At 36.8% G+C, this 25,735-nt stretch overlaps 1 protein-coding gene across 2 annotated transcripts in view; it reads left to right on the plus strand.

The window, feature by feature from the left end:
• Positions 1–25,735, plus strand: part of LOC124642493 (anoctamin-8-like) — a 40,235-nt gene that overhangs the window by 6,097 nt on the left and 8,403 nt on the right. The window contains exons 3-21 of one of the 2 annotated variants that reach the window (XM_047180956.1): positions 1,979–2,108; positions 3,902–4,007; positions 10,321–10,459; positions 11,984–12,100; positions 12,339–12,445; positions 12,532–12,635; positions 12,732–12,813; positions 13,232–13,384; positions 14,138–14,255; positions 15,256–15,311; positions 16,107–16,181; positions 16,475–16,607; positions 16,899–17,074; positions 17,771–17,968; positions 18,670–18,801; positions 19,279–19,410; positions 19,857–20,008; positions 23,198–23,300; positions 23,700–23,828. In XM_047180956.1, the coding sequence (XP_047036912.1) occupies positions 1,979–2,108; positions 3,902–4,007; positions 10,321–10,459; positions 11,984–12,100; positions 12,339–12,445; positions 12,532–12,635; positions 12,732–12,813; positions 13,232–13,384; positions 14,138–14,255; positions 15,256–15,311; positions 16,107–16,181; positions 16,475–16,607; positions 16,899–17,074; positions 17,771–17,968; positions 18,670–18,801; positions 19,279–19,410; positions 19,857–20,008; positions 23,198–23,300; positions 23,700–23,828 (2,342 nt within the window). Of the gene's footprint in view, positions 1–1,978; positions 2,109–3,901; positions 4,008–10,320; positions 10,460–11,983; positions 12,101–12,338; positions 12,446–12,531; positions 12,636–12,731; positions 12,814–13,231; positions 13,385–14,137; positions 14,256–15,255; positions 15,312–16,106; positions 16,182–16,474; positions 16,608–16,898; positions 17,075–17,770; positions 17,969–18,669; positions 18,802–19,278; positions 19,411–19,856; positions 20,009–21,726; positions 21,865–23,197; positions 23,301–23,699; positions 23,829–25,735 lie in introns of those variants that run through there. The other variant, XM_047180955.1, reaches the window with a different exon arrangement.

A 25,735-nucleotide genomic window follows, 5' to 3' on the forward strand; every position in this document is an offset into this window, starting at 1 on the left:
AATTGATACGATGGCGTACCTCCATGAATTTATTAATGTTAAGTACATGTTTAGCTCATAACGTATTGTGGAGGCGAAAGGTAAAATGTGGAAGGAATGTCTTGCACGTTTTTATTCGCAAAACGTATTTTGTATTGAGGTCTGACACGAATATCTTAGCGTAGTTGTGGGGAATAGGCACTGGTTGTATTGTGATTTATTCAGCCTAGCTGGAAAAAGCTATGTTAACGAATTCCTAAAAAATAACCTGTTCTACATTTGAAGCAGAAGAATTCAAAGACCGAAAAATACTAAAAATATTTTAAATTTTTCAAGGATTTAAATGATGACTACTAAGAAAATAAATAAAGAGGAAATTGTAGGGAAAGGGTATGCTACAATTTTCCGAAGAAGGAACTTGTTCCTGTACAAGTAACTCGGATAATAACTTTATAACCACTTCCTATACGCTTTGTTTGCATTGAAACGCGTCCAGAAATGCCTTCATTTCAACTTTGAGACAAATGTTAGCTCAGATACCAAGTTGGCTGGAATATTTCCCTTCTTTTCGGTATAAAGTTTTGGCCTAAAGCCAGACTTCGTATTCAGCAAGCCTTTACATTTAGTCTGATGAACGCCATTTTAGGTAGAAATGTTCGTGTTAACTGCTACCGTTTTATTCACTTTGAAAGTTAACCTGGTACATATAATTTGCACGTCAGAGCTTTGAATGCGAGGTGGAGAGGTCGCCTTTATTAAAGGTTTTAATGGTTCATTTAGAACGCTGTATTCGCTGTTTCAGTTACGTCCAATATTATAATTTTCCTTAGCGATAAAATAAAAGTATTGTATTTTCTTTCTGTAACATTTATTGTGTATTCGATTAACTGTTATATGCATCTCGAATTTCGCCAAACCCGGACAAATATTAAAAAAACCCGGACATTTTACGTAAATCGCACTTTTTTCCCGAACGAGTACGATTTTTTTTAAACAAAATAATACCTAATTTGTAATCCATTTACTATTAACATATACTTAAATTCAATGAGGTACTTTTTTATATGAAAAGTGTACGGGTTTTGGACACATCTTGAAACCCCGCCCGGACGGCCGGCCCCCGGACGGCCTCCAAACGTGGACAAATCCGGGGAAACCCGGACGGATGGCAGCCCTATATGCAGAGAAAATGGAAATGTTTAATAAAACAAAGTTCTGGTAGATTTGGCACGAAATAATCCTCGTACGTATAATTTCTGGCGACTATCAGAATGATCAGAATCGAACTACCGATTTCCTTTCATGAACAAATTACATTAAATTTCGATTACGGCTCTCAGACATAAGACATAACATTTGTAATGTTTACTCCTTCCATGCGTATTGGCTCATTGCCAAAGCCGGTTTCCTTAAGGAAGCATCACGGATGAACGAACTGGTCATGAACTTGTTAATGAGCTCTCAAACCTATCCTTTATGTAAAGCGGAAGCTGGAAACGCGCCAACAAATCGAATCAAGAAAAATAAAGATTTAGATAAAACACGCACTAATAAAGTAACTAGATATTTCTGGGAAAATAGCCCTCCATTTTTCACTTCCAAGACTACATAAATGATTTAGGAAATCTGTCTGAAAAGGCTGTCGGAAAATGTCTATTATTAACACAGTAGCTTGATATTAAATTCTACTGAAATTGATAAACTAATATTGTTGGCATGTCCGTGAGTTGGCTTGTAGGGTACACCTACATTACATTACATTACATACCTACACCTGTACCTGGTGCTTTGTGATCGACATTGTAACAATAGTAGGTATACGCCACCTCCTTCCGAATCCAGAGGATTTAGTAGCTCTAGTTTGGTGTCCACATAAATAAGTAATTTCAGAACGACCAGATTTATAAAACGTCTGGAATATCACAGAAATTTTGTAGGTACATAAGTACTGGAAGAAAATTTTCGGGAACAATCTCTATAATGGTTTAAATTTTCGCAGGTCTACCAGACAGTATGCTGCTATGGCTTCTGCAGAAGTTGCGTGGAAGTCGGCCGAGGTTGCGTGTGTGCGTTCGGCAGCACGCGTCCTCACAGTGCTCTGCCTTCTACATTACTGCTGATGACGATGTGTGAGTGACATTATTTTGTTTAAGCAACAGTTGTTGACTGGTAATCTGGTATAGAGAGACTGTTGTTCAGGGTTACAAGTTGCAGGGGTTCGCGGGTTAGATTTCCGTCTTGGCCAAACAATATTTGTGGGATATAAGAAATTTTCACAAAGCATCCCTGTGGGTGTCTTATTTTTTTAAATCATTAAATGACCCCTCTCGCTGTGGGCCGGGAGTGTCAGACTTACTGACTAAAAACCGTCGTGTTCCGTCGTAGGCCATTAATGTACCAGGGCCGCGGTAACTCTTTCGAACAATCCAGCAGCCCTGGCAGGCCTTGGCCCTACTGGGCCCCGCATAGGTTCCTGAGGGTGTCTGGAAGTTGGTTTTGATAGATCTTTATAAGTAGTTCTAAACTGATGTATGGTTAAGGATCGTTAAGGAAACCCTTTGCGCGGACTATAAAAAACTGAAAAAATAAACTAAGTCAAGTGGAACCTGTAACTTTTTTTATTCGATAAAACAAAGCAAATGAAGTGAATGAGCGTAAAGTAAAGTAGTTTGTTTTCAGATTTGCGTGTGATAAAAGTAATAACGTTGCCTATCTTTGTGACTTGGTCTTAAAACCAGCGTGATAATGAAATCTCAAATTACCGTTGCACGCAATCTGTCCTTCGAAACCGTTGTAAATATACGCCCCTTATATATAAGTAGAAGTGTGTTGAAAAGCAAATTATAAACGTCAAGCTTATGTTATTAATAAGGGGTCTTGGCTTGTAAGCAATTTATTTCGGCTCAATGAACAATTCGGTTACTCAGCGATTCCCAATTATAATTTCTCTAATGATTATAATACAAAGAACGTAAATCGCAATAAAATTAAATTAGCCCGCTTAGCCTAATAAATAAAAATATTCTGGCAACAAACTTAAAAAATAAACAGTGCTTTGCCACAAAAAAGACCTAATGTCGACGCAAGGCCGCACTGGAATGGTTTAAAACTTTTAACGAGTACAGCACTGTTTGAATGTCTTTTATTATTTACATCTAGAACTGCCTAATAAGTATTCTAAATGTTCTAGGTTTTATTGTCCCACTGAGGAACAAAAAAATGTTCTACTTCATTATGAGTTCATTTGGCCTTAAGAGTTGAGCACTTAAGTTTTGTTTGAAAATGGAAATGTATGAAGTCATCAGATGATTCATTTGTCTGGGTTCACGTTTTAATTGTGTCACGTTTATCTAGTCGATTTGAATAAATATGTAGGTACAGTACCTACGACGCATTTTATAAAGGCCTATTTCAATGCGAGTTATCAATAGTACTTCAAAACACAAGTATGGTGTGATTATCAATAGCAGGTACCTACTTCAAGCTTCAAGTATCAAGAATCGAGACATACAGTATTCTCACAATTCGAAGCGATACCAATTTGCCTGCTTCGATATCGATTTTTGCTGAATAGCGAATGGTTTTTGAATTTTCAATGACGATAATGATACCACCTGTGCAGGTGGTACCAATTCCGCTATTACGGAGGCCGAGCAATTTTATATTGATACCTGGCTTCATATCGTGCACCTTGATATAATTGAAGTCTTCTAATGTTTATAAAAAAGTTTTTGTTTTATTATCTCGATCATATAACTAAATTTTTTGAGTGTTAATACTGCTTACAAGAGGCTGAAATTCGTTCTTACTTAGGTATAAACGATGATTGTAGTCCCGTAGCCCAATTATCTGTCACAAGATTAATTACCTTTTTACTGAAAGGAATAGACAAGCCATTTATAAATGTCTTATTTTCTCCTAGGCTTCTGCAAACGGCGGAGGAGATGCATCTACCAAAACAACTGAAGCCAGAATTCGGTGGCGGTTATAAAGAGTTCACAGTTCGAGACATGCATTGTTTTCAAAAGGTAAGGTAATCCTAAGGCAAATGGGGAACTTTGTGTTTCTTTTCTGCTCAATTATGCAAAATGGTTTACTCTGTTTTCGAATTTCAGATTTGTTCATGATTCAGTATTTTCAAATTCTCTTTCACCAGTATAAGTGATCAATTTGTCAAAATATCCGCTCAATAGGTTGAGTCAATAAATGCTTCATCATTTTCCACCCAATTACAATAACAATAAGGCTTAGAATACACATACTTCAGTATCTACGTACGATTAGCCGCGCTCCCCCAAAGAGCCTTACAATACGATATCCATTTACATCTGTAAAAATCTCGTCCGAAATAACGTGGGTCCGGAGAGTTCTATAGAACGCTTAATGCCCACTTCTTCGTCTTACGCTGCCCACCCACGTCCGACTTTTTGTAGGACAGATAATCAGGCCGGTTTTTTGTACGACGTAGGTAGGATGTGGACGATCCATTATTACTGTCAGTGTGTTCTATTTGTCTCCTACAAAAAATCGGTCACCGATTATCGGTCGTGGGTGGGCAGCCTTAGCGTGTTCTCCGGTCTATTGTCACTGTTTGCGATACTCAAAGTAATGGCTGTTCGCTTTTGCAAGCGTTCCAATGCCACCGCTATGTGGAGTCTCTTGGGAGATTTTATACTAGCAACTTTCTATGGTTTCGCCCACGTCTAGGGAAACCTAATGGAAATATAAAATGTCTTCTGTACTTTTCAGTTTCAGTCTATCTTAAAAAAATCTCTCTGTAGACCTAGTTCAGCTTTTTTGTGTAACACGGGCAAAGTTGCTTTCTACATACACTTTATAAAAGACGACATACGGTATCATATTTCGCCAGTTTCGGCAATAAATAAGACAAGTATTAATGTAGGTATGCATTAGGTTTATACCCTAAGAAGGTAGCACTTTAGGGTTAGACTAGGGCTGCCATCCATATCATCGTTTTTTGGAAGAAGTCTAAAGACCATTTGGAAGATTGGGTCTTAGAAAAAAATCCTCTTACTGCAAAGAATTTATTATTTCATCTAAAAGACGTGACAAGGGTTAATACAAAAATACTTGAAAGTTCTATGTTTCTTTTCGTTTTTACGAAAAACGTTTACGCGATGGTAGCCCTAGGTCAGAGTGCTATCGGGCGAGAGTAATCCAACGTTATGTTCGCTCTGAAAGTGACTTTTACGCTATATTCGGTTAAACACATATCGCCTAGTATATTGCGGTTTTCCCGCAAGTGAGGCGAGAAATATTCCTTAGTCTAATAAGCAGTGTAACGTGAAATTCTCATGTCATTTACTATAGCGAGGATAATTCCTGTCGACTGCTTCCAATGTTTAATCGTATGATGTCTTCGCGGATCGTTCGGCTATGTTTCTTTGAAATTATAACAATACTGAGACAAGTAATAAAGCATTTTCTTAATATAAACGGCCTTCTATAAATCTCCGTCTTTACCATTGTAATAAAAAGAACTCGTGAAAAATCGTTCAGAGAAAAGCGAATGTAATGAAAATTATCGTAGCCAGAGGAATGGTTCCATGGTTAAGATTTTGATAAAAGATACAATAGCTATAAAGTCCTTCATCATTATTAGTTTAAGAGTGATTGATCAATGTAGTAACACCACTTCTGCTAATGAATGAGATAGTTCAGAAAATTTTGTATATTTTACGCACAGCTTTCATCTTAAGTACCAGCAAATATTTATGTTCTCGTAATAAAGTCTGGATTTAGTCGTAATACATAAAGTCTTATGAATGGTGTCACCTCTAGGACTGCCAATGACGTATCACACCAGACATGTTGTCGATAACCATTAAGTATATTTTAAGAGCACAGCTCTAAATGACATGAATAACCCTGCGTCAATCACCATTTTGTTACAAGAACATTCTTCTTGGAACATTCATGTACGATTTATCACCGGTTTATTTGGCCAGTCTTTTGTAGGAGGATCTACTGATATATATGAGATTTTTCTTAAAAGGAATACAGCCTGACTATTCTGTGGTCTTAAATACACCTTACTTATGATAACCTTTGGCAGATCTTTACTTCGTCATTATCATCATCCGTCATTTATCACCCAATGTATTTTGTATTTTTATCTACCTCTAATCATCTTTAAGCAATGTGTTTTACTGCAATTCACTTCCACTATGAAAGCAGAAGTACATTGAGTTACTTTCCCATTAAAATTAAATTTTTAAGTAAGATTGTATCTAAAACTTCATACAGCTAAAACTTCTCTGTCCCCCGAGCAACCCGAGCTTTTAATTATAAGCACTTTGCTTGGCTCGAAATTGTAATAGTAGCCTCAACTTGAGTAATCTAGAGCTCCATCCATTCTAAGTGCAGCTTGTTATTCTCCACAAATTAAGTGGTTTTGTACTCATCTCAGAATTAATTGCGTATTTCGAAGACCCTTAAATTCTATTTTGAAAAGGTCAAATGCATAAATGTTTTCATAGCTCCTAAATTCTTTGAGTCAATACTCGTAAAGTTTTAACGTGGTTACGTTTGAGTCGAATGATGTTCAATCGATTTGGATGAAGGGATAGATATCCGTATATAATGAACATTCAGACTAATAGCTACGGAATTACGTAATTTGAGCGTTTTGGGGTTTTTGGTAATGATTACTATCTTCCATTACTTACCGGTCTAGTTATTTGAGCCTCGAAAATATAATCAACATCATATCCTCTTGCCCTATTTCAGTTATGTGTGGCTATTATATGTCTTCTTCCATATCTCTTTAATAACTATAACTTTATCTCAGTATTCATATATCTTCTGTTTACGCGTTTGAAATAAAGCTTTGAAGCGTAGCATATACTCGTAAGACGTGAGTGAACGACGTGACGCTTTGTTACAAGCCAATAAATCTACGAAGCTGAATGAAACTACCCTTTTACTTCATCCATTCTAAATGAATTCTACGTGAGTCATCATGCTTTTAAAGATATTCAAGCTGTATTCGCGTAACTTCACATAAAAGTCAATTATTCCGTCTACAAATGTAAAATATGAATGAAACAGTTTCCATTTTGGTTTCTCGTGCGTATCTATTGAAATCCAGGCGTATTGTGGCTCATTCATTCCCCCGAGTCGTATGTTGCCTTTGTTCATTGCCTGCCGAATTAACTCCGGTTTGGAATGTAGTAGTCTGCCGACTAGATAGTTTCATCGCGTCGGAATTTCGTGGGGAATTGGAATCGACCCGTCTTAGTATAACTATACTAGATACCTATTGCGTTTACTCGATTCTAGCGGGTACCCATTTACCTAGAATTGAAAAAGATCAAATACGAATTGAAGATGATAAGAATTTTGCGACTTGTAGACCAAACGATACGATGTCGCTCTGACGCGTTCAATCAAATCTAGGTTATACTACAACATAAACCCCGTATCTTCCACAACAAAACACGCGAAAATAAACAACAATTTGTTCTAGAAAATTCTTTAGCCAGCCCAATCTTGTATTCAGTATTCATAGCCTGCTGCAGTATCGTGTACCGTCGCGTACAATAGGAATTGTATCAGCAAGCAGCTGTTACGATGCTACCTGCTAAGAAGGCGACGAGAAGTGACTTCGTGACCTTTTTGGTGGAATTATATAAGATGGCTGTTGGAGAGAAGATTGTAGGAAGTTGTAGTACGTATTGGGGAGCAATAATATAATGATAAATAAACAATCTTAATGATGAGAGTTGGCTGGATGGAGTCTGATCTAATTAGGGGTGCCAGTGAGGGGTGTAAGTCTTAATACATTGTGCTGGTCGAATGAGTACCTCTACAAAATGGGAGTTACGATCACGTAGGTTTTTGATTAGCCCTCGCTGTGTCTCAAAAATTATATCGAACTGATTGCGTTTTTTTTCTTGATACTTATTTATGTCAAAGATACGTACATTTAGCATTCTGATAGCAGCTGAATATCGGAAAATTTTGCGTTCCGTTCCTTTTAACTAAATGAAGACCCCAATGAACCGGGTAAAATAGATAAAATATTTCCGGCAACACGATAAAAAATAACAGCCTATAGTAAAATGTTTGATAGGATATCCTTAGAGAGCTATTCATTGCGAAAATGCCGCGTCATATTGGCACGAATCAATATTTACTGAATTATTTATGTTATGCACTGAACAACTGTTTCCGACACGCATACGGTCTATTGGCAGCATAAAATTATGTTTTATGGTAAATATTTTTCTAATAGGTCTTTATAATAATTATGCGTCTGACAGTTTTTTAATGCCTATACGTGCACAAGTATTCCTTCCAGTATTTGATGCAGAGACGAACTATGATGCAATTTTCACAAAAAAATATATGCTAGAAGGCTTTCGTGGCTCTAGGATCAAAAATATTTAGAAGGATTACTTTGTAAATAAACGCCAGCAAAATATTTACAAATTAGAATGATATATTTTTCCAAAATGATCGCTTTGGTTTATCATAAATCTTTCTCAAATTCTATATCTTCCTCTATTTCGGAAGTCCGTGATAAATGATGAGGAACGCTGCACTAATTAATTAAAAGACAAGTGGTAGGAACAAGTCTTCATCTCATTCATTTACTGGCTCGTTCTACTTTACGAGTAACTTTATCTCTTGATCGTTACATCCTAAGAACCTTCAATTATATTCCTTATCCTTACTTATTATAATAAATACGAAAGTTATTTCAGACAGGGGCCCGATTCTCCTAAGTTAATAATGTCAAAATCGAATAGAAATCGAATCGCAATATGATCGCAATAGCAGTTTTAACCATTTCGGGCACTCTGCTACTAATAAAATACCAATCGTATTCGATTGACATTTGATTGGTGTGCGATTGGTCTGCTATTTTGGTGATTTTAGTCTATACGGTAGTTTGCTGTACAATCATTTTGCAATCGTAACTCATATGCAGACAAAATGATTCATTATTGACTGACAAAAAAGGATAAAAACGTTTATTTCGAAGAAAAAATAGCGGAATGCCACATACGCTTCAATCGTAATCGAATCGGGATTGGATCTCAGTCGAATCGAGTCGAACGTCAATCGTATGTCGCTTAAGTAAAATTAGGAGAATCGGGCCCCAGGTTTTATACTAAAACTGAGTTAAATGAAATTTGGTACGCATGCAGATACTCCAGTGTCTGAGAAAAGACATAGACTACTTTTTGCCTATTGCGGGAAGAGGTTCTTTGTAGCTCTATTATGGCTTTATAATTAAAAAATAAAGATCTAAAGTATGAATTATGTTCAAAACGGTTTAAGTTTTGTTTCTACGACTATAAATAAGGCTTTTCTCAACAAAATCGTCAAGGATTTACCAAAGTGGATTGTTGTGCTTGATATGTTATGTGGAACGGACGTGTATGCAACGCTTCTCTAGATGCAGACGGAGTAGCACGAATATGTATTTATGTAACAGCTTAGGTTGTTTACCCGGGTAAACTGTAGAAAATATGTTATTTATGATTCTCATTGGATAGGTTTGTTTTAAGTTTTTCTCATAGAGGAGGCAAAACTACTGATCCAATTTCATGCAGTAAACCAATCTAAGATGCATGGAAACTAATGTGTAAATTTATGCTTCTATCGCCTAATTCTGTCAGGTTTAAGTTCCAGATATTTTGAGGCCCAAGTTTAACGCCGACATAAACTCCGTTTTTGTTAAAACAACTATTTACTTTGAAAATTGTACGTGAAAATTCATAGTTAGCAGTTGTTTTAAGAAAACTGGTGCTTTTGTTTTCGGTTGACTTAGGCTTAAAATTGACTGTAAAAAAGAGTAATTCATAGTTGGATTTAGCAATTTACCTTTCGTTGATAGCTAGCGTACGTAAATGGCAATGGCGTAGATGTGTATTTTTTTCATTGCTGTAAATCATATTTATTGCAGACTTTACCAAGATTTACAAGCTATTTAGAATGGTAAAAGGTTTTTTGTGTGCTATTTATTTGAAATGTAGCCATTCTAGCTTAATACAAATTTGAAAGCTAACTTCTATACCTACATCTCCTAAAAGTAATTACTGGTATTAGGTATAGGACACCTAAAAAAATATTAACATTTATATTGAATGACAAGTAAGACGCTGAATCTTGAACCTGATGATTGAATCTCATTACGGTCGTGTCGGATTACCGTCCCATCGAGTTATGAGAGTGAGCGAATAGGGAGTGCACCTGTGTCTGTGCAAATGCGCAATTTCCTTAGAAAGAGAAGCCGCCAGACAATTACCTATAATAGTAAAGTCCATGCATAATATGGATATAGGTAGAAACACCCTTTTATGCTTTCAGGGTTCCTCAGCGGCGGAACTGTTGAACTCGCAAGAGCGAGGCGCTCTAGTGAAGCATGCTTTAGAGTCGGCTCGTGCGGAACCCGGCGACGAGCATGCGTTAGAACCCGCACTTACGTTGAGGCCGGGACAGAGTATTGGTAAGTGTGTTTGTATGCAAGAAAATTAATTGAAAGTGTCTTAAAACTGGGCTGCGGGATTGTTAGAAAGAGTTACCGCGGCCCTGGTACCTAAAAGGACTACGAAGGAACATGATGGGTTTTGGTCAGTAAGAGTCTGACAGTCAGTAGGAGTTTGACAATTTTCCATAGCAAAAATGTGTCTTAAAACTATTTGTAATATGTACGACGTATTTCATAGAATTTCATACAGATTTTATATCTAACGAAACCGTGTGATACACACATACATATACATACTTAACAGACACTTTTCATATATGTATGTGTGTGAGTAAATGTATGACTACTGAGCTTCCGAATTTACACATACGAAAACATACATAATAATGTGCATGTATATTTACAAATACAAGTATGTATCACCTGCTTGCACAAAATATATCATAGGCCACCAATTTTAAAGGGCCAAGAGATATTAACTTATCACCATGGAGTAGTGTCAACAGGGACTCATATTTTCACTATTGCTACATATATTGGTAGCGACCTCCTTTGACTAGCAAAAAAACGAAAGATCATCCTTAGGTATTACATACAAATCTACTTAGATCAAGTCTCAAGGGAAAATGTCTTCCCAGAAATATATTTTCGAATGTTATCACACTCGCATACGAGTCGAATACTTTTTTTTGTGGTTCTCGTGTCATGTTTTTAATATTAGATACGACTTACAAAACAGTGGTTCACATCTCATCGAGCTATTTTACTAAATTCATTTATTTACAGTAGTTAAAAAGATTTATCAGACCGAAAAATAATGTAAAATATACTACTCGCATTATCTAGCTTTTCTCGATTATGATAACTTAATCGTTTGGGTATGCGAAAAGCTTGAGCGGCCTTTTCTATGTTCTATAAGGCAACAACCTTGATCAAAATAAATCTCCGTGTCTATGATAAGCCTCCAATACAGCGTAAATAAATAACAAGATTAGCTTGTAAATCGATTGACATACAAAGGGGTAACTATGCATTGGATGCCTCACCTTGAACTGGCTTACAATAGGTCTGCTCTACGAGTCCAAAGGGAAGGTCACTTTCTCTTTTACTTGAACTTTTCAAAGGACAACCTAGTGCGCTGTTGTTTTGTTTCTAAATAAAGACAATGGCCGTACATATTTTATTCGCTTGGAATACGGCCTAGTTTTCTTTGTTTTGCCTGAGGTTACCTTGTGCCCTAAAAACTGCATACATATTAAGCATTTTTTGGAGTCTCACAGTTTTCTTTGATATAATAGAATATTCTAAATTGAACTTTCTCGTTTGCATTTAACCTATCAAATGAGAGTGACTCTTCCTAATTGAGCCCAGCATTTTCCAATTATGTGCATCTATTAGGGCTCCTGTGAAGATGCCACTATGTATCAGTATTTTGCAAGAAGTTCACTTCTGTATGGCATTTCACGTGTGGATATTTGGTATCTCTAGATTTTACCCCTTTTGGAAACGAGAAATAAATAAATGGCACTTTATCGTTGACAGTGCCAGCATGCGTAAGCAGAGGTGTAGTGGCCAGTATGTTTCCTCTGCACGAGAGAACCGCTTTGGAGAACCTCAGAAGGAAATGGGTTAAAACCTTGTTTTCTCCACAGCCTATAGGTAAGACTTTTTTCATGTTATATTATTCTTGGTTGTAGTAATTTTACCTAGCAACGAACAAGGCTTCTCTTTTTTTGAAAGAAGAGGTTGGAATTTCACAGTTCCAATGAAAGTCATATGTTATAGCAAAGTTCTCTATTATATACAGGAATTTAATAAAATTATCCTATTAAAACGCCAGGACCAAAATATCATTTTTAAGGGCGATCTTCCTCATGGTGTCTTTCTTTGATTTCAGATGAGATAAGTGAATATTTCGGTGTTAAAATAGCAATGTATTTTGCTTGGCTTGGTCACTACACACAGTCTTTGACCGTGCCCGCAGTTGTAGGCTTCATATTTTGGGTAAGATATTTTTATTACATGATCTTGCTATTATTTGTATAACTAAAAGTATCAAGATGAATTGCAAAGTACTGTTTTGGTTACAGATTTGGCTCGGCACAGCAAATGATAATTGGAAAGACATAGCTTATGTATTATTTTCGCTATTTAATGTACTCTGGGCGTGCGTCTATTTAGAAACGTGGAAGAGGTGCGTATACATTTTATGCTATGACAAAGAAAACATCAAGTTTAGTTCCTCCTAAAGTGACCAGTTATTGGAGAATCTTACGTTGTCATATTTCAGATATTCAAATGTGCTGGCATATAAATGGGGAACATTAGACCAGAGGGATGAGCTTCTGGTAGAACCAAGACCATTATTTCAGGTAATACTTTGCAATCTCTTTTTTAGCCCGTCCGCAAATCTCGCCTGCATCATTGTAGATGTCGATTTAAAGCTTCTGTCTGTTTGGGGATCCATTCTTGGGTTGGGCCGAAATCTAAAGCTTCCTGTAGGTAATTTGGGGATCCTTTTTTGGATTGGGCCGAAATATTTTTCGGTTCTAGAAACTTTCGAAGCAGTACGGGGTCTGGAAGTTGGTGGTATTAAACCCTCTTGTCTGGGAGTGCTGTACAGAGAATGTAAGGTACATCCTGCGAATCTGTCAAAGTCTGTATCCGCGACTGCGAACACAGAATCGGTCGTGTTACAATTGCATGTCAGAAGTCATCAGGCGGAATGAATTTGAGAAAGCTCTGACACTAAGGCTTGTTAGGTGCTGAAAACTTTTTTTTTGTTTTCAGGGAGAAATGAGTACGAGCTCAGTGACGGGACGTCCGGAGCCAGTGTACGCGGCGTGGCGGCGTCGCGTGTGGCGGCACTGCGTGTCGTTCCCGCTGATGTGTGTGTGCCTCAGCGTGGCCGCTGTCGCCACCTTCGCCTTGCTGAGAGCTCAGGTTTATTTATTTATTTATTTAAAAACATACACACTATCATTACAGTTTACAAACCAATTCGATAGAGGTGTCCACAATAGCTACACATACAAAAATAATATTTAGTTTGTACTGTGTCAGCGGGGCCCAGCAGAGCCAAGGCCTGCCGGGGCTGCGGGATTGTTCGAAAGAGTTACCACGGCCCTGGTACATAAAAGGCCTACGACGGAACACGATGGATTTTTAGTCAGTAAAAGTCTGACACTCCCTCACCGCTGCTAACCCACAGCGGGAGGGGTCATTTGATGATTTTTACCATCGTTAAAAAAAATTGTGTACTTGTGTACTGTACAGTGACAGGACGTCCGCAGCCAGTGTACGCGGCGGTCGTTGAGAAGTTTTGTATGACCCTATATTAATGTTTCACTAGTCCCATAGCCGAAGACAACATTTATGTCATACATTATCATCATCTTCCGAGCCTTATTCCCAACTATGTTGGGGTCGGCTTCCAGTCTAACCAGATGCAGCTAAGTACCAGTCTTTTACAAGGAGCGACTGCCTATCAGACCTCCTCAACCCAGTTACTCGGACAACCCAATACCCTTTGATAAGACTGATTATCGGACTTATTAGCTTCTAAATACCCGCAAAGATGTTTTTTAGTGACAGAATATTTGTATGGCCCTATTTAATTGTTTCACAAGTCCCATAGCCGAAGACACATTCAACTATTATGTCATACATAAAATACCTTATTTATTTCCTCAACAGGATTGGTGGGAAACAAACATAATATACTTTACTTGGATACCTCGTGCTTTACTTGCTATTATCATAGCAGTTGAAGAGGAGGTATACGCCAGAATAGCGAGGTGGCTCAACGACAAAGGTAGTGTGCCTTTATAATGTAAACCTCATTTGTGTTGGTTCAATTTTTTTTTATTATTCGAAAATGGAAGCGGTTTATGCATTTGTTTTTTTCCTGTGTGATTTTAGGGCAGTGGTTTTATGTTCTTTTTCCTTTAATTTATTTTCAGCTATACTGGGTATCATTGCTGTCATCCAAGATATTACATTCAATTACAGTCATGCCCTTATGGTTACACAGCTTTTAAAAATAATGTTTTATTAATGGTGAACTAGACTTGTAATCATATCTCGGCACTTAAGCCGCCATCTTGATCAGAATGAAGATTTAAATTCATTTTTTTTTTCTGGAATTAGGATGAATGAAACCACTGCCCTACGTTTTATTGTGACGTTTTTATTTGTGTGAAGTTTGGATACAAATCAATAAGAATGGATGAGCGGTGTGATTTTAACACAGTTTGCCCGTAACATTAGTGGGTTATATTTGGGGAACAGATAGAAAATATCTGATTTGACTTAATTCTTGGGTGGTCTTTTCGCACATATCCATATAATAATGACTAATACAGACATTGCGTACGAGAAACTGATGAAAATGAAATGTAGGCAGCATGTATATTTCCCTTTCTTTCTTTCCTTATTTCCCTTTTTGTCTTTCCATGGATATGTGCGATTGGAAGAAAAAATATTGAAATTTTGAGAAAACTTATGCATGAAACTTAGATTTGGAAATACTGTTGAGATTTTTCTTCGCATAGCAATATTTAGAACATCAACTAAGTATTTAAATTGTAACAATAAATAGTCGATTAACCTAACTTTAAATAGTCACATTTAGTTTTTAGTTAAATAATTTAATCAGTAGAATAACACAGTGTGTAGAGGATATACTATAGTGCATATTATTTTTTCTCTTTACTGCTTACCAAACGGGACTGGACACTACAAATAAAAAATACAAAAAACAAAAAAAAAAAATGGTAACACTGAAAATTATGACGTCACATTTTTTTGAACAGAGAACTATCGACTCGAGACAAAGTATGAGAATCACCTGATTGTGAAAATAGCATTGGTTTGTATTTAAAAATGCTGTAAAAAAAACTAACGCCATACTCAAAGCTAAGCTTCCATCACGCTTTGCTTCTAGAAATATACGGAGAAGGTTATTAACCAAAGAGATTGGTAAATGGAATAATAATCTGAAGGCACAGTGAATTAGCTTGCACGCTGTTCTCTTTTCGCTTGCATGCGAATTTGATCTTTCTGGTAGTATGTATAATCATCTGAGTTGGTTTTTAAATTCATATAGACATACTGAGGCCCAATTTCACCTACAATATAATCGCCCGTTTTTCTTAAAACGGCTGTTTACTTTGAAAATTGTACATAAACGTACATAGTAAACAATTGTTTTAAGAAAACTGGCGTTCATGTTGTCGGTGAATTTGGTATATCAAAAGAAGATAACTGAAATAATTTTATCTACATTGATAGAATCAACTTTGATGGTTGCACATGAGACAGTAAGTGAGTCTTTCTAATTCTTGAAAGTCCAACCGAACTGGGTCTTTAAAATATTCATGAAATATGCGATGTATAATTTAACAACCACATTCGTGTAGGCTTTTAAGCACTTGTAAATAACTCATAAACTAAATGAAATATATATCAACCTTAAAAAAATATTTCTTAGTTTTGTTTATTTATGTTGTCGATCGTGCAAAACACTGTCTTAATTTGAATCATTAAATAATTTCATAATTAAATATTATTTTGTTGTAGTACGTATCTGTTATACATAGTTGCTTTTGATGTTAATTTTGCATTTTTCAGGGCGTATTAATAAATGTACTGTTTTTATTTTCAGTTTCAATTCCTCAACTCGTTCATGAGTTTGTTCTATATTGCGTTCTACTTGCAAGATATGGATAAATTAAAAGAGGTGCGTATCAAAAAGTTGCCCAATATTTAGTGTATGCTAAACTTAGATTCTTTACCAAATTACATAATCTGATTGTAGATAAATAGTTATAAACTTTCCTGACTGTGTATGATACTAAGTTTTTACCTATTAGTTCAGCATGATAGTATTATGTATACGTTCTTGCCAGCTGAAGAATTAATTATTTACTTCTAATATTAGACTTTGTAGAAATCTTACCCAACTTGAATCTAACTATATTTTATTTCTTGTTCAAGATTGAATTTTCTATAATTTTAATGAATTATTTTCAGCAACTAGCAGTATTATTGATAACGAGACAAGTTATTGGGAACTTGAAAGAGTCTGCTCTGCCTTATTTGATTGAGAACTTGAGGCTCGCCAAGATATGTGTCGATGTGTTTGGTGCTATCAGTCCCAGTAAAAGTAAGTAAAAAATATTAACTTATAAATCAGGTTCCAAAGAAATCAACGATAATCTATAAAATCGTAAGCTATACAGGCGAATAATCGCGAACGAAGTATACATATACATATATGATTAAAAAATATATATTTATGTAGGTATTTTTTTTAAAGTTGTCCCTCTCACTCTGTACCAGGTTAACTTTGAGTTTTATGACACCCTGGTTTACTCACCAAATTCAATCATTTATTCATACCCACCAAAAAGTAAAGAAAAGTCTGAGTATATAAAAGTATCCTTTTTCTTTTCAGTACCAACATCAGCTCAACTGACAGAACTATTCGACAAGAAGACTGATTCGTCCGGCGATCCTCCGGAAAACAGTCTAGTTAATGGTGCCGCGGATAAAGAGGATAGACGGGATTCTGAACCTCTTGTGGGGCAGAAAGTCATACACCAAGCTGAGTTGGAGTCACAGTTGTTTAGGGTAAGTTGTATCAGGTGTATAAAATCACATTAAATCCTATCATATATACTTTATGATATTCTGTGGTGAACTGTAAAAAAATTACCCGAATCCATTCAGTGGTTTGGCCACAGGAGTCATTTTTCGTTTTCATATATTCACAACATCATGTGTAAAGCAAAGATAAAGTTAGAAATATCGTAATATGTTTTGACCAGTTGACAGCTGTCAGTTTTCAAGGGAGAATTTCTGTTGTTTGTAATGACTGACTCTTGTATTTTGTTCCAATTCTCGCACATTTTTTACTCTATTTACTTTGTTATTTTTTTTTTGCGTATTTTTTTTTTTACTTTGTGCTAATCGACGTATATTTATCAGTATATTAAATAATTTAATGTGATCAGGTACGAAACACTCTGTATAATCTAGACACACAAATCAAATCAAATCAAAACGTTTATTCGCGTTCGTTACTTGGCAAGTTTTAATAGAAAATTAAATACTTGATTCATTGCGTTTAGTAGGTTTATAACGGTGTATGAAAACTTGCCAAGTAACATCATTAAAAAGCAACTATTTTTAACTGAGGTATGTGTATGGAACTTGGTACTTATTCAGATCTCACTTCTTTTATAGGCGAAGCATTCCCATATTATCGAACTTGGCAGTCTTTCACATTTTTGTTTTGGGTGGGATAATATATTTACTCGTTTCCAGTACGACGGCACATTCGCGGAATACCTAGAGATGTTAACACAACTGGGCCACGTGGTGCTGTTCTCGTCGGCCTTCCCACTGGCGGCGGTGTGTGCGTTACTCAACAACGCGGCAGAAATACGTGCTGACGCCTTCAAGCTGTGTCATGTGGCGCAACGACCTTTTGGGGAGAGAGTCAAGAGTATTGGGAGTTGGCAGGTCAGTTTACCACCGATATAGCTCACCGGATTAGCAAGTTGAAGTGGCAATGGGCTGGCCAAATTGCTCACAGAGCAGATGGCCGATGGGGTCTTAAAGTGCTGGAGTGGAGACCACGGACTAGCAAGCGCAGCGTAGGACGTCCACCAACAAGGTGGACAGACGACCTTATAAAGGTCGCCGGAAGACGCTGGATGCAAGTTGCCTCCAACAGGTATCTGTGGAGATCAAAGGGGGACGCTTATGTTCAGCAGTGGATGTCCTATGGCTGAGATGATGATGAGGTAAGTTTAAATGATTATAGTAATAATATAGGTACGTAGGACTAGCCGCTGGCGTCGGTGTGTGCGTTACTCAACAACGCGGCAGAAATACGTGCTGATGCCTATTATGTATATTTCCTAAATCTTTCTAAGGCCAATTGAGACTAAACGGACACTTCGGTATGAATTATTTGAAGTACATTTAAAACTACCTTAGACTATGAGACACAGGCAACAATCACTCAACACCAACAGCAATACATAACAGAATAAAATAAAAAAATCTATTAAAATAATTCTTTACAGTCATGAAGGCCCTTGACTTGTCTTTATTTACAATTGTTGGAGATAAATAAATGATTGAATGATTTTAGTCAGGCATACATAAGATGTCTTTTGTTATGCAAAATATAAATTTAAATTATGTATTATTTCCAGCACGCAATGGAAGCAATGGTAGCAGTAGCCGTGTTAGTAAACTGCGCTTTAATCGGTCTATCTGGGCCCGTGCATAGAATGTTACCCGACGCCACTCCCGCGCAGACTATACTCGTCATTGTGGCTTTAGAGGTAAGATGCTATTTCGTATGCAGGGTTTTTTAAGGCTTTTTGTATTAGAAAAATGGAACTCACTAATAACAACAGTACAAAGCGTACATACATACGTCTCAACAAAAAGTCGGTCATACGTCCTACAAAAAATCGGCCCGATCGTCTGTCCTACAAAAAGACCGACGTGTTTGGGCAACCTAAATATGCATAGCAGTTTTAATTCTATATGCAATGAAATTTACATCATACATTTATGTGGAAATCAAATGTGGTGACAGTAGCTCCCATCTTATTAACATCAGCTTTTGTAGAACGTGTTATTCGTTTAACAAGACAGGAAGATGAAAAGTGAACTCATTAAAAAGGCGACAAAAATATACGTTAAATTTTAAGAATGCCACCTGATACCAATTTTTCCACATTATTTGTTAATGAGATCACTAGAACTTACTACTTCATATTTTATATCGTCATTTTTATTTATTTTGTTTCCAGCACGTGATCCTGGTAATAGTTCTAGCGCTGCGCATCGCGATCCCCGAGATCCCAGCGTGGTTAGCTACAGAGATGGCCAAGGTGGAGTTCCAGCGAAGAGAGGCGATTAAGAATGCACATGCACCGCTTATGGTAACACACAATATAATAATAACTTCTGTCTCATTGAATAAGTATTTTTTGTACCATCTATAGACGTTTAACTGCGTAACAGCTAAAAAAAGATATGAAAACATGGTCACAAAAAAAAAATGGTCATGATTTTTCTACTAAAACGTTGTGGACCAATAAAATCTCTCTAAGATACTGTAGCAAAGTATACACCACACAACAATATAAATAAAGAGAAACCGTATCATAAGTTGATACTATATAATATATAATTTCATGTCTGTTTACGGCCGTTCCCAATATTCTATCGATCTGCTGTTTTACTTACTAAAGATAGGAATTTGACATAACTCATATGAAGCTAATGTCAAAATTCTATACCTTATACGCAAATCGAGAGATAGTTAGAATTTTGGGGATAAAGAAACTCTCTGAATAATTTCTAACATACCAATATCATTTTCCAGTCGGAATGTACAAGCCAAGACGACATTCGGCCGTCAGCTCGCAACACGCCGCGTACAGTTACACCGACCACTCCGAAACAGCCCGCAAACGATAAATCCGTGGATAAGAAGAAACTATTCATTGGAAAGATTCCTGAAATACCGCCTTTCAGGTAAGTGCTGTCTAGAAAATATTGACAAGAATTTCGAATTTTATTTATAGTTATCGGCACGGATAATGAGCTCTCGGCGGAAGAGTGGGGATCGCTTTGCGCACCGTACACTTATGGCAATAAACCAATAAATTACTTCTGCGCAGGTGAAGGTCAGGGCTCAATATCCTTGCCGATGATTATACTTTACGTTATCAGGGTGGGTTTCACCATGTAGGTAACTATAACGATAACCGAACCAACCGTTTTGGAACCGTGTAATAGGCATGATGACAAATTTTTAAATTCCTTTGTATGATGTAGGTATACGTCTATTTTATATGAAAAATTATTAATTTTAAGAAAATGCGAAGTTTTTTTATCAAATAATTGCATTTTTCTCTGTCCACTTTGAATCCGGCGCGAAAACGCTTGTCAGTGTCATGTCGTCACTTGTGACGTCACGACTGAAATTACAAGACGCAAGTAAACAACGCTCGTGCAATGATTAAGTTTTTTGTGTTATTAAATATGAATTCGAAAGGGCATAGGTGTTGTGGGCTCCCCCAGTGTAAGAACACATCCAAAACAACTCCTGATAAGTTATTTGTGTACGTTCCTCACAATAAAAAAATACGAAACAAGTGGCTTAAACTTGCAAGGAGAGATTCAAAAGCAATATTGCCCAGGGTACAACTTTATTTTTGTGAAGATCACTTTGATGTAAGTTATCACATAGTTCTCTAGATTCTAGCATAGTTTATAATGTAAATAACTATTTCGAGGTTAGGTTTCATCTCTCATTGTTTTTTAATTAAACTAGTATACTTACATGGAAGTTTTAACATTTCTAAATTCAGCTGAACAAAAATCTTTATTTGATGCCAAAAACTTTCCCAGCATTATGATATCAATTCTAGGCAAATTAGCGCTGTTTGCCTTGATAAATCCGGGCTCCATAACTCGTGTTATAAACAATTAATTAATTAAAAACAAAGATCGCAGTGGAAGTTCACAATAACGAAATGTGACGTTCGCGCGCTTTCGCGCGAGTTGTTTTGAGAGATGACGTCACGAGCTCTGATTGGTGTTCAAGATATCATGGCGAAATGCCTTATTTCGTAATTTTATTTTATAAAAATACATATTAATCACATTATTAATAAAGAAAACAATGCGCGTTTTATATTCCAAGCTTCAAGTTTAATTTAATAAATATATTATTTTAATGATTTTTGATTTTTGATTAGATGATTAGTGTGTCGCTTCATAAATAGAAACAAGAACATTTAATTTGAAATAAGAACATTTGACTTTGACTAAGCCCTCAAATTGTTGACCCTTCATCGAATCATCGTTACATGGTTTAATCCACTCTTAGATTTGAGGTGTTAAAGCAAAACCAACCAAAATATTACCTCGAAATATAATATGACAAAAGAAAATATTGTTAAAACTGTTTTGAGTTTATAAGTTATTTTAGTAGTTCAATGGTGTGTTGCTGTGTCAATCAACTAGTTTTTTATTTAAAGTTAAGATTCAGAGACCTTATATTCGGTGTGAAAAGGTAATAAAAATAGGTATCTGTGCTTTTGTATGTGTATAGTACAAGAAAATAGTCTGACTAGCAGAAAATGTATATGTGTTACGTCATTCACATTTAGGATCAGTCATCGGCAGTAAATACCGCTTGCCAGCTACCCTCCAAATTTTAATTTACTTTTATTTTTTGTTTTCAGTTAATTTGGCACAAGTATTAAATGGATGGGTGTGTAGCGATAAATTATTTAAATAAGTTTTTTTATTCCATAACAGTATTTTAGCTTGTTTTTTAATATTTAAGTTTTTATTTGCAATAAATCTCTTTTTAACCGTAATAGAAGTTTTTCTTGTATCGTTTCCTAGTTTGACGGTTGACAGGTCATTTCACATTGGAAATTCGATTGGCTGTACAAATGCTCATTCATATAAGCTGAGCTAACCCTCATCTGCTATAGAAAATGGAATATACATATTATGTGGTCATAGCTTATTTAAACGACTTTCCCCACACCCGTCAAATAATATTTTACAATTTAATATAGGCTCTTTAGATATAATTTAAATTAACTACAACAGCGAGCTGTCAGATAAGGTATATTGCTTATCAACAATGTAAAGTAGGTATATCTAAAAGAGCAACAGTAGGTAAAACCCCTATTTGATTAATATTATATTCTACGGATGGAATCAAAGTCGTTCTGCTGAGCCATGGCCATTTATGTAAAGAAATCCCTGAATATTCATAAAGTTATTGTAAATACACAACAAATCACAAAAATTATATAAATAAATACACTCTATTATGACCTGTCGATCAAAGAGTATCTGGCGTCTATCTTTCCGCATTGTAAAAGGTAATGAACCAACCCACTGTGTGCGTCTCTCTTTGCTAAGCCATCACTCATCTAATGCCATCCTATGTATTAATTAATAAATAAATACTTCAGTTTCCATTTTGCCCCTAAGAACACTGTAACTAACTTTGAGCACATTTCATTTTTTCTACATCACGGATTGATTAGCAAATGGAGTGCTTTTTGTTAATGCAATTTACAGCATTCAAAGAAACATTTCTTTAACGTGAAAGGAAACGTTAGTTGTTGTTCTCAATTCATCTGAATTTCTGCTATGCCATTCATCGAATTAATCTCATTCCACGAAATAATTTTCATGGCTATGAATCCTGTAGTAGGTAAGCCAAAGCTAACAGTAATATAATAGTTTCAACCTTATATCTAAACAAGAGTTAGTGTGTTAAAGCCAAGTTAAGGTGCCAAAACTGGCTAGGAGCACCGTGTGTTATATTAAATTTTCTCTTAATAACTTTATCAAATCTTCTCATCTATAGTTCGGCCATTCAGAGAATGCGTTCCTGACACGTCGCGATTGAACTGACGACGTAACTACATTCATTGATTATTGATATAATAATGTTGTTTTAATGCTCCTCAATTGTTAAAACGGTAAACAACCAGCAAAAATATTTTTATCGTAACTGCAACGCCATTGCAAAGTTACGTCGTCAGTTCAATCGCGACGTGTCAGGAACGCATTCTCTGAATGGCCGAACTATAAGCACTCCATTTGCAACCTCCTGTGTTCGAAACCGCTTTCACTCCTTCAGTCCTCACTAAATAACTCTGATATTGTGTGAACATAACATTGCAGGCCTAAAGCGGCGTCTATAACGGCGACGGAGCCACCCGTCACAGTGACTGGGTCACTACAAACGTTGCAGGACGTCAGCCCTACGAAGCCTATACGACGTAAGGTAGATATCTGAGTATTGTTTCTTTGATATATTACGTATTGAAAGTTATAGGATAAGGTAGTCTTACACATCCCATTTTCTTTCATACTGTACTGACAATTCGCGTAAGACTATACATAAATACATACAGGTCCAACTGAGAACTTCTCTTTAAAAAAATGTGGTAAAAATGTCTTCAGCTTGAATTGTGGGTATATTCTCGTTGTTTCCCCACCGACTTCGGCCCCACTGGTGGAACGTGACACTTTTTCTGACAGTCGTTGGGGGACAACGGAAATATGCCCACAATTCAAGCTGGATGTTGAACACAACTACATTTTGCATTCTATAGGTCGATAAGTACTCAACCCATTGTAATTAACCCTGCAATAGTTCTAAAACCGCAAACGACCCTTACAGGAAGTAGTCCCGGGTGCTCCGCTGTCCCTGCTGGGAGTGCGAGGGTTGAGGGACGAGCCCCTGCACAGGTCTGCGCACTGCATCCCGCACCCCACGCAACATCGACCACTCGTCAACCCCACACTGCAGGTAACTAATACAATCTATAGTGTTTAAATAAAATATTGATTTCTGACACTTACGCGAATATTAGACATTTAAATAAAACTACTTTTACGGATTTTATCGCGTTATATTAATATTATTTAATCCCGACGTTTCGGATCCTTTACAACATCCATGGTCACGGGCAGACTAAGGTGTTGGTCGTCTTGATATATTAGTTACAAACAGCTACCCTACATTTTGTTGATTATTATTGACAATCCGATTCACGCAAAACGAGCTCACTGTATCCATAGGTCGAGCAGTTGTAGGCTTGGATTTTGATTTAATAGTTTCTATGATGGGATTCCAAGCAGGTGGTATGCACCAGCCATCTTCTCTATTGAAATTTGGATGTTTTTTAATTTCAATAGCCTCGCGAATCATCCTAGGTAGGAATCGGTTTTCTCTTGCAAGGACTTGTGGTTTATCAAATCTGATGTAATGCTGGGCCTTGTCTAGTGTGTGTTCACAAACTGCTGACTGTCTGGAACGGCGGTGTTTGACATCGGCGATGTGTTCTTTTACGCGGGTCCCTATGCTTCTTTTAGTTTGGCCTATGTAAGAGAGACCACAATCACATTCAAGCTTGTATACACCTGCATCTTGTAGAGGTATGTGACACTTGACAGGTGGTAAGATTTGACTGATCTTCTTCAGCGGCTTGAAGTAGGTTTTGATTGAAGCTCGCTTCAAGATGTAGCCAATCTTGTCTGTGACTCCTCTTATGTATGGAAGAACAGCAGGTAGACGCTCAACTGTGGCTGGTTTCACGCGGGTTCTGCGACGAGGGCGCGGTACTCGGAGCTTGTTGTCGTGCATTACTTGCTTGACATGTTGAAGCTCAGCACCCAGGTGTTGTTCATTGCAGATCCCACTTGCTCTCTGAAACAATGATTTACCAACGGTAGATAACTGTGTTGGGTGGTGGTGGGACTCACCATGAAGGTATTTGTCTGTATGGGTTTTCTTCCGATACACAGTGTGACTCAAGGTGTTATTAGGGTTACGGATAACCAAAACATCTAAGAAAGCTAAGGAGTTGTTTGCCTCTGACTCCATAGTGAATTGAATTTTGGGGTTTATGGAGTTAAGATGATTTAAAAATGCTGTGACTTTGTCAGATGGTAGTATTGTGAAAGTATCATCTACGTACCGCTTGTAGAATTTGGGTGTTACGGGTGCAGATTGCAGGGCTCGCTCCTCAAAATCCTCCATGAAGATATCAGCAACAATGGGAGATTGGGGAGCCCATTGCTACACCATCCACTTGCGTGTAGAAGTGATTATTCCACAGTAAATAGCCAGATGTTAGGCAATGTTTTAACAGTTCAGCATATTCAGTAGGCATGTTATTCTCTGCTAGTTTCTTAGACACAATCTTAATGCAGTCTTCAACGGGTAAGCATGTAAACAATGACTGAACATCAAAACTGACCATAGTTTCATTGTCAGCTAGTTGTAGGTGTTTTATTTCACTGACAAAATGGTACAAGTCCTTTACATATGCTGCTGTGTTTCCTCTCAATGGTGAAAGTACTTTAGCCAGATGTTGAGCCAATCTGTAGGTTGGTGAGTCGATTTGGCTGACTATTGGTCGTAGCGGAGCATTAGGTTTGTGTATCTTCGGTAGCCCATACAGCTTTGGTGGTTTTGCGCAGCTAGGAACTAGGTATTTTACGTCTAGATTCAATGTTTCGGAGTACTTTTTTATCAAATCACTAGTTGATTTCAATGTTTTTGTTGTGGGGTCGGTCTTCACTTGTTTATATGTACTTTCATCCGATAAAAGGTCTTGTATTTTATCATTGTAATCTGACGTATCCATCACCACCGTAGCATTACCTTTATCTGCACGTAGAATTGTTAATTCAGGCCTGTCGTGAAGGTTT

The sequence above is a fragment of the Helicoverpa zea genome, chromosome 24, assembly GCF_022581195.2.
Source record: "Helicoverpa zea isolate HzStark_Cry1AcR chromosome 24, ilHelZeax1.1, whole genome shotgun sequence".
Taxonomy (NCBI): Eukaryota; Metazoa; Arthropoda; class Insecta; order Lepidoptera; family Noctuidae; genus Helicoverpa; species Helicoverpa zea.